The sequence below is a fragment of the Myodes glareolus genome, chromosome 14 (assembly GCF_982192425.1).
Source record: "Myodes glareolus chromosome 14, mMyoGla1.1, whole genome shotgun sequence".
NCBI lineage: Eukaryota > Metazoa > Chordata > Mammalia > Rodentia > Cricetidae > Myodes > Myodes glareolus.
This window is the reverse complement of record NC_142039.1, coordinates 1,191,480-1,205,711: the sequence shown is the minus strand read 5'-3', so window position 1 is coordinate 1,205,711 and position 14,232 is coordinate 1,191,480. Positions and strand designations below refer to the sequence as shown.

At 39.1% G+C, this 14,232-nt stretch overlaps 1 protein-coding gene across 4 annotated transcripts in view; it reads right to left on the bottom strand.

Annotated features, from left to right (window-relative positions):
* The window catches only part of Odad2 (outer dynein arm docking complex subunit 2), a 178,240-nt gene that overhangs the window by 147,963 nt on the left and 16,045 nt on the right, over positions 1 to 14,232 (bottom strand). For 3 of the 4 annotated variants that reach the window (XM_087896312.1, XM_087896310.1, XM_087896311.1), the window contains 4 exons: positions 8,973 to 9,159; positions 7,869 to 7,975; positions 7,543 to 7,679; positions 3,729 to 3,845 (listed from right to left, as the gene is read on the bottom strand). In XM_087896312.1, coding sequence (XP_087752438.1) covers positions 3,729 to 3,845; positions 7,543 to 7,679; positions 7,869 to 7,975; positions 8,973 to 9,159 — 548 coding nt within the window. Of the gene's footprint in view, positions 1 to 3,728; positions 3,846 to 4,197; positions 4,252 to 7,542; positions 7,680 to 7,868; positions 7,976 to 8,972; positions 9,160 to 14,232 lie in introns of those variants that run through there. The other variant, XM_087896313.1, reaches the window with a different exon arrangement.

The window sequence follows — 14,232 nt, the reverse complement described above, 5'->3', positions numbered from 1 at the left end:
ATCTACTCTTCAAAAAACTGATTGAGACTGGCACACTTCTATCTAGATGGAGCAAAACAAGAAACTTAAAGGAATGTGGGAAGTGGAAGAGTGTCCATCCCAGCAGACATGCAGACATCCAGGTCATAGAACAGTGTACTGAAAGCCCAGACCATGAAATGACCTCCATGGCTGTCAACAAGTGAGCAGCTAAAACAAGCTGTGGTTGTCCAGACAATGAAATAATATTAATTCACAAAAGTAACAAACGTATGATACAAACATAGATGAATCTCAAAAATAAGTTGAAAGTTATTTTATCATTTGAATCAATGAAGTACTAAGCACAACTAATCTATAAGGGCAGAAATCTGATGTGGTTGTCTATGAGAGATAGAAATGAAATCAGAATCAAATTTCAGGCATTTTCAATAATGATGATAATGTTCTCTATCTTGATTTGGGCATTTCACATATATTTGTCTGAATACCATGCAATTTTACATGCAAGATTATCTGTGAATTTTGCTGTATGAAAATATTGCTAACGGGTTTTTAAGTATATGATTAAAATAGACATGTTAGATTTCTGATTCTAATAAGGTAGATTTGGCCCTTACTAATCTTAATCTGAAAACCCCTAAAAAAACCCCTCCATCCTTAACAAAGACAGATGAAACACATCAAAATAGCTTCAACAGCACATGGTTAATGGCTTTCTCAGGAGAAATCTACAGAAAAGATTTCAGTGCAAAAAGCAAACCTAAGGAGATCACTCAAACATGGGAAGACTCTGGATCCAGATGCAGATGGGAAACTGACTCTTGAGAGACTCCAGACCTCTCAAGGATGTGGGATGTGCCTAGACCCTACCCCTGAATTCTAGCCCTTCCTGGAGTACATTTTTTCCTTCTCTTTTCTTACAGGAAATGAATGCTATTTATTGGCAAAACAACCAGAGATGCTTCAGACTCAAGGTTTCAGGATATAGATGAAGGTAAAGTAAGGCCTGAACCTGAAACAAGGGCACTCCAGTGAATCCCTAACTCTTGAATATCACCTACCTAAGAGTCATTTCCTGCAGCAACAGTTTATACACCTGGGTCAAACATCAGACTAGCGTTTTCTGGAGAATTTGAACTACCATTGATGACACCCCAATAGCATCCTATGCTAGGGGACTGCTAGAATAAAATCCTTCCCAGTTAGAATGATACATGTTTGTAATCCTGATAATTAGAGGCTTGGGGAGAAGAATTCTGAGATCAATGCTGTCCCTACCTATTAAGATATTGTCTCATGAAACAAACCAAACAGAAATCTCTAGTAATGACAGGTAGCCCAGAGGAAGGTAGTGCAAGCATGGGATGGCACTGTTGGCTTTGAGAGATGGGTGGGGCCGTCACAGACATTTTCACACTGTTAAAAGCATGTAAGGGTAAAGAAAAATAGCAGAACTAGTTTTAATAGTTCTGTTTATCTCTGTCTGTGTTGATTAAGGTGTCTAATGCTTTTGTTCATACCAAGTAAAATATTGCTGTGTATGTAATTTTAGCAAGGATTGGCATTTGAATCAGTAGACTCTAAGTTGATTGCCCTCTGTAATGTGAGCCTACCTCACCCAGGAAGTTGAAGGCCTACAGAGGGAAGGCTAGGATTTCCAAAGAAGAAACTCTCCCTGGGCTGGAAATAGAAATCCTTGCCTGAGTCTCCAGCTCAATGGATCATGGGATTAGGGTTCCAGGCATGATTCTGTGCTTGTTTGTACTCCAGCCCACTACCCTGACCTCCCTCCAAATCTCAGATTTGCTTGTCTCCAAAAACTGTATAAACCAGTTTCTGAAAATATCTCTTTCTCCCCCACCATCTTTCTTTTTCTTCTCCATTTTCTTCCCTCCCTCTTGGTCTGTCTCTCTTGAAAAGAGAAAAATACAAAAAGCTTCTTCAAAAACAATGATCAGCAATATATTGAGAGAAGCTAATATCCTAACAATAATTTGGGAAATGGTTGACAAATTTCATAAAAATATTGAGAATAGATAATTGTCCCAAAACATAACATTTATACCACCCCTCCATGACTTGGGGAACACTGGCAGAAGAGGGAGTGAAAGTAATGAGATCAGAAGGACTGAAAATGCTATCTTTGGGACACAGCACAGCACTGCAAAACCTGTTTCCACAGCAGCTGGGGTTACCTATTATTGAGTCTGAACAAGGCTGGACCTGTCAACTGCCAACCATAGATCATAAGGTCCTGATCCTCCCTGTTGCACTCTTAGAAACTAATGGAATCTGAAGGATAGACAGTCATGGTCTTTAATTGTATTCCAAGCAGTGATTTCACCAGGTTCCAGTGGAAGGTCCAAACTGTGACAACTTGTACATTTAAAATCAATAGATCACAAGATAAAGTAAAAAGGCATGAGAAAGGTATTGGGTATGATAGCATGGTGAAGGGTGTTGGGGTGACAGAGGTGTGAGGGAGACAAAAGAGGGTAGGGTGAAAGTAAGTAAGACGCTCTATATTCATGTATGAAATTGTCAAAGAGCAAAGCTAGGCAATTAAAATAATTTTATAAGAAAGTTTAAAAGTTAAAGACATGTGCAATATTTAAAAGATAAATTAAATGTTTTCAGAAAGTCAAGCAAGGATGTAGTAGGATGAGATAAAAGGAAATAAGAGGCTAGATATCAGAGGCCCACCAGTAACTCACTAAGATTCTATCAAACAGCATGAAATACATGCTGGAGGGAATAAGGAATAAATGGACTCCTTGGGCATCACTGTTGTTGTATTCCTTGTAAAATTTCAAATGATGCAGCTACTTTGGAAAGCTTTGATGTCCCCTCCAATGATGACATAAAATTATCATGTGACCAAAAAAATCCAAGTGGCCATCCAAAAAAAGTACAAACTGAAACGGATTCTTGTAGACTGGTGTTCATGGGGTAGAAAAGTCCAATTTAGTACATCCAAATATGTGTGTACTGGTTAGTTTTAATTATCAACATGACACAATCTACAGTCAGCTGGGAAGAGAATCTACAAGATCAGGCTGACTTGTGGGCTTGTTTGTGGGGGATTATCTCAGTCATATTCATTGGGTGGGAAGACCTCCAGTGTAGGTGGCATCATCCCCTAAGCAGGAAATCCTGAGCTGTGTGGTGGTGGAGAAAGCCAGTTAAGCACTAGCAGCATGCCTGCATTAATTTGTTCTCTCTCTGCTCTTGACTGTGAATGTGAGCGTTTCCTGTACCTACTGTCTTCCCTGCAGTGCTGGTCTGTAACACGGGACTGGGAGTGAAAATAAACCCGTTCTCCCCTAAGTTGCTTTTGGTGGTGGTATTTTATATCTATGACAGGAAATTAAGCAAGGACAGTATAGCATACATATAAGTGAAATAGAATGAAACTATAAAAAGGAATGGAAATCTAAACATGATAAACCTTGAGATAACATGCTAAGTGAAATAAACCAAGGAAAGGGCCAGTACCCTTTGGTACTCCGTATGATTTCTCTCACATAGATACAGATATTAAGTGGATCCTGTGATCCCACTGATATGAAACACCTGGACTAGGTAAATTAGTAGAACAAAATATATCAGAGTTCACCAGAGGTAAGAATTAAAAGAAAGAATATGATGTTATTAACAGGTATACAGCTTGAGTTTAGAGTAATGAAAATATGAAAAGGCTATAAAAAGTTGTAGTCAAGTAATATAAAAGGAATATCAGAGCTTACCTGCTTAGACATATTTTCTGAAAATACAGGCGATTTGTCTTTTAAACAAGTAACAAGGTCTTTGTAAATTTCACCTTGTCTCTCATAATTAATTTGCCCCTCCTCTTCTGTTTTGCCCTTTGGGAGGAAAAGTTTGATGGAATGATTGATGGAACATTCAAGAGAGGAACCAGACTAGAATGTCACAGCCTATGTATATGTGTTGGTATTTTTTATTAATTAAATTTGTTTTGACAATCTCATACATATATGAATGAATTTCAATTATGCTCACTTCTAGCCTTTATTATCTCGTTTTCATCCCTATCAGTTCCCCCTACCTTTTACAAATCCTCATCTCATGTTCATGATTATTTTGCTAAAAGATTCATGTGACAGTCTTTGTGTATGATGTGTATAGACAACATCCTTCCCCTTGAGTTCATTTTCTCAGCCATTTATCCGTCCACCCCTCCCCACATTTGAATACCTCCTCTGTGCATGCAGAGCTCTGCTCTCCAGTCAGTGACGTCCCTTCCTCTGCTCTCCCCTACTGTGAAAATACATTATGACTTCAAGAACCTTAACTGATGAAGTCACAAAAGGCCCAAGGCTTAGAATCTCACCAGAGAAAAGCCTGTGTGTGTCACACTCTGTCTTCTCTGTGTGTAGCAGATTGTTATGAGTTCATTTTCTAGGGCTAGCACCTCTGTAGAACTTCATGTCTCTTCTCCCTCTGCTTTTATCTTCTCTTCCACCCACTTACACCTTTTGTTCATTTCCTTTTCTTCTTTACTGTATTATTCTATCATAAGAAGTTACAAAAACATACAACTATGATGTGGGATTCCCCTCTGAATGCTATGAATATTATTAGTTAATAAAGAAACTGCTTTTGGAAAAGAGGCTCTGCCTTTATTTTTGCAGAAAATGAGAACCTGTGGATTCCTTCCTGGCTAATGTAGTTTTATGGACCAACATCCCCAGAAAGGTCTCCACAAATCCCCAATTATTTCACCCAATGAAAGCAGGAAGCAGTTTGGAGAGAATTATGCCAAAATTTCAAGATATTGTTTATAAATGTTTGTTTACATTTAAAGGGGAATATGCTATAGAGATTAATACTCTTCATTTATATGGATCTTGCCTTATTGATACAAATTTAAGGTCAATTTTCTTATATATTTCTATTCTTGATGTAGATATTGTGTTTGTGCAGCTCATTTAAAAATGTAATGTATATTAAGAAATGCAGGTTAGTACATAGTCATCTATAATAGTCAAGCTTGTAGTCTTGTTAGTTAGGTTTTCTATATATACAGAGATATAATTCATATGCACAGTTATTCTTCAAACCTTTAAAAGATTAATAGAATATGGCATTTAAAATATTTAAGAACTTAGGACTTTTCATGACAATGAGATACATTTGCTTCCTGCAGCACCAATATACTTCAAGAGGATGATGGGCATCAAAGATGCTCCTTATGGAGTTTGTATTCATTTGGGCAAGAAACTGCTCTTGCCTGGACTGCCTGATGTTATGCTGTGTGATCTAGACATGTAGGACCCACAGAAAAATGACTGCTGAAGCTGCGTAAAGAAGGTGAGACGGTCCTTCAGGGTTCCTGCTTCATGAAAGAATCTACCAGACATTCTGCAGGACACAGAAGAAAATGACTGACAAACTGCCAGTATAGGCAGAACTATCATTGGAATTTCCTGCTTCATGGAAAAGTCTGCCAGATGCTATGAGCCTATAGGCTGAAAATGGTTGCCCACAATGTTACAGAAGAACTTTGGATGACTGTCCAGGTAGCAAGATGTCTCTGTCAATTCTAGAGTTTTGGAAGTTGCTTACAATGCACTTTCTGTTTACTTAGGCAATATGAAATTCTTCTGGAGTCTTTGATAAAAATGAAGAATGAATAGTTATAATTATAGTTTTCCTTAGTTATGATAAAAGATAAAGTAGATATGAATATTGTTACTAAAATTCTTGCTTGATAACTGTTTTGTTGTATGTAATCTTGCTATGTTAAGATTGAAACTTTCCTTTTAATTTAGACAGAAAAGGGGAGGTGATGTAGCATTTCTCTCTCTATGCTGTGAATATCATTGTTTAATAAAGAAGCTGCTTGGGGCCTATTGCAGCACAGAATAGGGCAAGGCCAGAATTCCAAGCAAATAGAGAAGGAGAGAGTAGGTGGAGTCAGGGAGATACCATGTAGCCCTGGAAGAAACAGATGCCTAAAGCCTTAGCAGTAAACCACAGGCCTCATGGTAAAATATAAAATAAAAGGAATGGGTTAATTTAAGATATGAGAGCTAGCCAATAAGAAGTGTGAGCTAATAGGCCAAACAGTGCTGTAATAATACAGTTTCTGAGTGATCATTTTGTATCTGGACTGCTGGGAAACTAATGAGCAGTCTTAATCAGCACAATTATACTGTTTTTAATATTTGGGAATTGAAAGTTTTTCTGGTTTTTGGTGTTTGAATTTTTCTTTTACATCTGAAAGAAATATTTAATGCTTCACAATCTAATCCTTCATAGAAATACAAGCTGCTTGCTCCTCTCTACAAGTGAAAAGAAATAATTTCATCTTTTATATTTTCTACTAGAAATTTTACTTTTCTAAAAGCCACACAAAGCAATGAGCAGAATTATGATCTACTTTTTGTATGAAGAAATAAGTTAACTGCTAATGAGGGAAAAGTACTCAAAAGTGCCAGGAGATTCCATAAGGTCTTCCCAGAGGTGGTACCAGGACCCTCAAGCCAACACAGGCAGGGCATAAGACCTTGTGAAGTCACTAATGTGATGGGGGGGCTCTCAGTTGGGACCTGGAACCTCCTTGTGAATCCCAAATTCACATCGAAGGTTCCAAAGATGAGATATTACTGAGGAGGTGGCTGAGCTCCTGCTGGTGAGTTCAGTAACTCAAAAAGAGACCAGAATTCACGTGTCCTAACCTAGGATCTCAGAGGCTGTATGCTGCTTATCACTTAGCCCAGAAGCACCTGCCCGAACTTTCATCCTTAGTCTTAGAATCTAAACTCAATTTCTGTTTTGGAAGCTTGGCTTGTCTGAGTTCAGACAGCAAGTATCAAAGGAAGAATGTCATTCCTTTTAAAGTGCTCACTGTCCCAGCGGGTCAACCCAGTAATAGGTTTTCCTTTTCATGCTTCCCATGTAATAGTTGATTCCAGTGTCCCATTTCTGCTTCTCCCACAGACTCTCAGAGAGTTCATTAGGGGAGCCTGGTGCTTCACCTTCACAGGCTCAGGTCCCAGGTCTGCCAGCTCCAGAGGTACCAGGACAAACTGGGCAGCATCCACACCCCCAAGCTAAGGCCTACTTTGTCAAGACTCTCTGAGCTCCATGGGAAATAAGTGCAGCCTAGAGGGGACCCTCTGCAGCTGGGGCTCTTGCTCCTCTGTTCCTTTGCCCTTGAACTCTTGGGATATAAACTACAGCTATTTCCAAAATTGCTTGTCTTATCCTTTTGCCCTTTTCTAGCTTTAATCAACATGTGACAAACCTGGGAACTAATTCTGTTAAAAGAATTTTAGTTTGGAGATGTGGGAAGGGTTATTTCTAAGCCCTTTTCTTCAAAACCTGGCTCCATGCCCTGCAGTGACAACTACCGAAGCTGATTCTAAGATGGTTTGGGATTCACTCAGGAGATGAATGAAAAGTATTAGGCTTCTGTCTCTCAGAGCATTGTTCCTTTGTCTACAACCATCAGGACACAACCCACAATATAAGCCATCCCTCACACACTTAGCACAGAACATCTCTGCTTTGTCATATTTTTTAAAAAGTACTTACACCATTTAAAAACACTCCTTCTGCACTGCAGGTGATACACAGAGTCTCCACATCATGCGGCTTCACCAGCACATAACAAATCTCCCCTTGAATCTGTCTCCATGGTGGGGCACGACAGCCATTTGAAAATTCATAATCTGAAACCATAAGTAGGAGGAGTTCAATTTAGTGAATTGAAAGTATATCTGCTTCAACAAAATAGGTGTTGTGGGAAATAAGAGAGTTCATTATATTGAATATTCAACTGGAATACAACCATGAGAAAGTGTTTCAAACACAGTTATGAAAATATAAATCATATCCAATGGACCTGAGAAGTCACAAACCTGAGGTGTATTCAATTGACTCCAATACTGTCTGGTCCCCTTTTCCAGAGAAACGTTTGAGCAGCTCAACATCTTTCTTAAACGTCGCTGGATTCAAACTGATCTCTCTGAAACAAACATTAAAAAATAAAGTGCTTTGAAACAGAGTCAAAAGGAAACACATGGATACATTCCATAATGTGTGTGTGGGGGGGGGGGCGGGTGTGCCTATTTGCAATTAATACTGAAGTCATTTTAACCATTTTAAAAACCTCAAGAAATTTACATTGACCTATGTTTTATATTGATGAAGAAAACAATGTGTATATATTATACATATATGTATACATATATGTATGACTTGTAAGAAGAAGACAAATGTTCAGAGAGACAAAGGGGACAATGAACCAGTGGGAGGGGGAGGAGTTTCTTAAAAATGGAGCTATGAAAGTGAATGTCCTAACATACAGCAAGTACTTAGCTAAAAGCTTGAAAAGTAAAACTAAAAAGTAAACAGAAAGAAAATCACATTTACAATAACATTAAATACACACAAATGTCAATTTCTTTTAAAAATTGCTTTTTTATTTGTGCGTAGCTGTGTGTGGGCACATGTGCGTGCAACAGGTCATGCATTGAGGTCATAAGACAAGGTGTGTGAGTGAGTTTTGTCCTTTCACCAAGGTGTAGAACTTAGGTCACCGGGTTAGCAGCAGCTGTCTCTATCTGTTGAGCCATCTTGCCTACTCTCAAGTGCTCATTTCATAATAAGAGTACCACAGCCTAAAAAATACTAGAAATATAAGCACAAGTTGTCCTATATAAACCCTGCATGCTATTTGTATTGCCACTTAATGATATGTACAATTATCTAAAGAGTCTTTGAAAATAGCCAGGTGTTTAAAGTCTTCTGGCTTGAGGAAAACCCCATTAGACTGTCCTAGCAATAGTAAGAAATTGTCATTAGATCTTGTATAAATAAATACAATAGAATGGACATTTTGTTCCTGTAAACTGAAATGTTAACTCAACAGCAGCAACTTCTATACTTTCCCTGTATTACTCTCTAAAATACTGAAAGCATAGTTTCGTAACTAGTCTTGAACTGCTTCTCTTCACACTCACAGCGAGATGTGCTTAAGGGAATGATTGAGCAGATGCAGGTCCAGTTGCTTCAGCAGGATGGCAATTTTCCTTTTGATAAACGTTTCATTGTCTTTGTTGATCGTATCAAGAATAGTTAAGGTAGTGGAATCGTCATTCATTTCACCATAATCCAAGCCCAAGATTTTGATGATTGGGTCTCTGTTAGCTGACACAAAAATCAATATAAATATTAAAGATTATCCAGATACAAAGACTAAGAAATCCCACCAAATTCTCTTTAATTGACTATCTCTGGCCAAACCTGTCAGGTTCGTCTCTCTTTCCGAGAGTCTGTTGTATTAGGAGCTGTCTTAAACCTCTTCATATGCTCTTCCTTGTGCTATATCAGCTGTTATATTTTTGTGTTATATCCTCTCCCGAGTAAGACCAAAAACCAAGACTAATGCTCTTCTTTTGTTGACTATAGGATACTGTGCACAGTAGACACCTTCAACTAACATGCTCGAAGTTGGTTAGAAGAGAATGCTTTTGCCTACAAAAATCTATGCCTGCCACTGTTTCCCATTCCTTGTCTACATATGTCTATGCCTGCCATTGTTCCCCATTCCTAAGCCCTTTCTTTCCCAAGAAGGTTTCCTTCTTTCTACAGGTCTGCTACAATTTTTCCACATGTTTTAAGTGCCTATCCTCTCAGTGCTTTTTGGTGCACACAGTCTGACCTCTTGATGATAAGAGTTGGGAAAATCAATGTAGCCAGCATTTGCATGTGTTCCAAGACTGTGGAGGACAAGTAAAAACTCCTGGCCAGGGTGATACAGAAACAAAACTGGATCCTAGAGATACAAAATGTGGACTTTGCAAAAGTAAAAAACAATATAGTTAAAAGTAAGGGGAAATGAGAGAAACTTGGTTTAGAACAGCACATTCTAGAAAAATGAAACTCTGAAATTATTAGGATGTGGAGAGACAATGTGCATAAGACAAATTCTAATAGTCTGACTTGACTAAAATGATTACTTTATCTCTCTAACAGAAAGTGGGCTGTGCCATAGAAGATTGCTTCATATGGTTTGATGTGAGACAAGAAATAGACTATGGAACAGGCTACACATCAAGCACATCAACTGACCTTCCTTGTGACTATTGTTTAATAAAGACTTTTAAAAAGACAAAAAATAAACAGCAAGGGAAGACATGACTTGTAAATGATCCTGTGCTATGAATCTTACATAGCAGGACCTTACAGAAAGGACCAAATTCATCAAAGAATGATGACCAGTTAGCTAAAGCAAGTATACAGTGGTCTTCAATGCTAACTGCCTTGAATCTGACTCTGCACTCGAGATTTCATCCCTACTCAAAGAAGTAGCTTTGTTGTATAGGTGGCTACACAATGAGCAGCTGGAATGAGATAAAATGAAGCTGCTTGCACATAATCATGCTTGCAGAGGTACATGAAGGATGGCAGTTCTACCATTCTTTGCCCTACTGAATACTGAGTCTGCACTGAACCTGGATCTAGGCTGACAGTCAGCTCCAGAGACCTCTGCCTGTCTCACCCCCACAGTGCTAGGGTTACCTCTGCCCAGATTTTTGCGTCAGTTCTGGCCTTGAATTCAATTCCTAATGTTTGCACAAGTGTGCTTACCACTGAGCCATCTCTCCAGCCCTAACATTTTTATTTTTAAAGAGCATTCTCTCACCTCACATAGAAGTAGGCAGAATTTAGTTTTAACCACATTACTGTAATTCACTAGTCACCTATTCTAAGCCCACAAAAGATATAGGATACATGATTACCTATGAGTGGGTGTTTCTCCTGATGGGAAATGTGTGTAACCCAATTTTAAGAGGCAACCTACTACAGTACTGTCCACATTAGACACTTAGGAGTGAATGATAATGAGGTTAGTGTATTTTTTCAATGAAAGAAACTTTTCTCATGGCGCAGAATACACATAACTATTCACAGAAGTCTGTGACTTCACAAATGGAATATACTTGAGGAATGAGAAAGGAACATAAAAAGAGCTGTCTCGGGGCCTGGTGAGGAGGAGCTCGGACTTTCCCGAACCCCATAGGCTCCCAGGCCAGCCTGCACTGCTGGCTCCACCCTGCTAGCGTCCCCGCCAGCCATCCCAGCTTCCATCCAGAGGGCCATCGGAGGGGTGAGTTTGCTTTGGGCCTGCGGCAGGGGCCCTGTGAAGAGGAGCTCGGTCTTTCCCCGACCCCATAGACTCCCAGGTCAGCCTGCTCTGCTGGCTCCACCCTGCTAGCGCCCCCGCCAGCCATCCCAGCCTCCAGCCAGTGGGCCATCGGAGGGGTGAGTTTGCTTCAGGCCAGCAGCAGGGGCCGGCGAGGAGGAGCTCGGACTTTCCCCAACCCCATAGACTCCCAGGTCAACCTGCAGTGCTGGTTCCACCCTGCTAAGCTCTCCCGCCTGCCATCCCAGCTTCCATCCAGGTACAAATTTCTATATTTCTCCCCTCCCACTGGGGCCATAAAATTTCCCCAGCTCAGCTGCCTTGCACACTGGGCCTGCTCTGTAGGCGCATCCCGGAAAGAGGGAGTGCCTGTGCTTCAATAGCCTGCCTGAGGAAAGGTGGGCATTCTATCAGTGAACTCCCTGCCCAACAAGGGAACCTGACCCGCTACCAGAAGTTCCAATAGAGAGCATTTGAACGAAGAGATGGGCAGACGCCAAGGCAAGACCTCCTCCAACAATCTGAAAAACAACATGAAAACACCAGATCCCAACGACCCTACAACAGAAGTATTTGAACACTCTAACCCAGATGAAGTGGAAAAAAGTGCCATTATGAAAGCAATAGAGTCCCTTAAACAGGATATGAATAACTCCCTTAAGGAACTGGTCGAGAAGTATAACAAAAAGTTTGAAGAAATGAGTATAGAAATGGATGAGAAATATAACAAAAAGTTTGAAGAAATAAGTAAATCCGTGAATGATACCCTGAGAAACCAAGAAAAAACAATCAAACAAGTAAAGGAAACAGTCTAAGAATTGAAAACTGAAATGGAGGCAATGAAGAAAACACAAAACGAGAACCGGCTGGATATGGAAAACCTAGGTAAACAAACGGAGACTACAGAATCAAGCATAACCAATAGAATACAAGAGATAGAAGAACGAATCTCAGATTCTGAAGATACCATAGAGAAAATAAATGCTCTGGTCAAAGAAAACAGCAAACTCAACAAATTCTCTTCACAAAACATTCAGGAAATCTGGGACACAATAAAAAAACCAAATCTAAGAATAATAGGGATTGAAGAAAGAGAAGAACTGCAGATCAAAGGCCCAGAAAATATATTTAACAAAATTATAGAAGAAAACTTTCCCAATCTAAAGAACGATATTCCTATGAAGGTTCAAGAAGCATACAGAACGACGAATAGACTGGATCAAAAAAAAACATCCCCTCACCATATAATAATCAAAACACAAAATATCCAGATTAAAGGAAGAATATTAAGAGCTGCAAAGGAAAAAGGTCAAGTGACTTATAAAGGTAAACCTATCAGGCTTACACCAGACTTCTCTATGGAAACCATGAAAGCCAGAAGATCCTGGATAGAGGTACTGCAGAAACTAAGAGACCATGGATGCAAACCCAGACTACTATACCCAGCCAAGCTATAGTTCACTATCAACGGAGAAAACAAAATATTCCAGGATAAAAATAAATTTAAACAATTTGTAGCCACAAATCCATCCCTACAGAAAGTAATAGAAGGAAAATCGCAACCCAAGGAATCCAACATTGCCATCACTGCCTACAATAACCCAGACATCTAGCGACCCTTCACAACCACAACTCAAAGAAGAGAAACACACAAACTCTACTACACACACACACACACACACACACACACACACACACACACACACACAAATAATAAACGGAATCAACAACCACTGGTCATTAATATCACTTAACATTAATGAACTCAACTCACCTATAAAAAGGCACAGTCTTAGAGACTGGATAAGAAAACAGGATCCAACATTCTGCTGTTTACAAGAAACGCACCTCAACCACAGAGATAGACATCTACTCAGAGTAAAGGGTTGGGAAAAGGTTTTCCAAGCAAACGGACCTAAGAAACAAGCTGGTGTGGCCATTCTAATATCTAACAAAATTGACTTCAAACTAAAATCAATCAGAAGAGATGGAGAAGGACATTTCATACTCTTAACAGGAACAATTAATCAGGAGAAAGTCTCAATCCTGAATATCTACGCCCCTAATATAAAAGCACCCACTTATGTAAAAGAAAAACTTTTAGAACTCAAGGCAGTCATCAAACCACACACACTAATAGTAGGAGACTTCAACACACCTCTCTCACCAATGGACAGATCAATCAAACAGAAACTCAACAGAGAAATAAGAGAATTGCTAGAGGTAATGAATCAAATGGACTTAACAGATATCTATAGAACATTCTACCCAAAAAGGAAAGAATATACCTTCTTCTCTGCAGCTCATGGAACCTTCTAGAAAATTGACCACATACTCGGTAACAAAGCAAACTTCCACAGATACAAAAAAATATTAGTAATCACCTGTGTCTTGTCGGGATCACCACGGAATAAAGTTAGAACTCAATAACAATTCGAATTCCAGAAAGCCTACAAATGTGTGGAAGTTGAACAGTCAACTACTGAATCATTCTTGGGTCAAGGAAGAAATAAAGAAAGAAATTAAAGTCTTCCTTGAATTTAAGGAAAATAAAGACACAACATACTCAAACCTATGGGACACAATGAAAGCAGTTCTAAGAGGAAAGTTCATAGCGCTAAGTGCCCAATTAAAGAAAACGGAGAAAGCATATATTGGAGACTTAACAACACACCTAAAAGCTCTGGAAAAAAAAAGAAGCAGACTCTCCCAGGAGGAGTAGAAGATTGGAAATAATCAAACTGAGGGCTGAAATCAACAAAATAGAAACACAGAAAACAATCCAAAAAATCAACGAAACAAAAAGTTGGTTCTTGGAGAAAATCAACAAGATTGACAAACCCCTAGCCAAACTAATCAAACAGCAGAGAGAGAACACTCAAATTAATAAGATCAGAAATGAAAAGGGGGACATAACAACAGACACAGAGGAAATTCAGAGAATCATTAGATCTTACTACGAGAGTTTATATGCCACAAAGTTGGAAAATGTAAAAGAAATGGACATTTTTTTAGATAAATACCATTTACCAAAGTTAAATCAAGAGCAAGTGAACAATCTAAATAGACCTGTT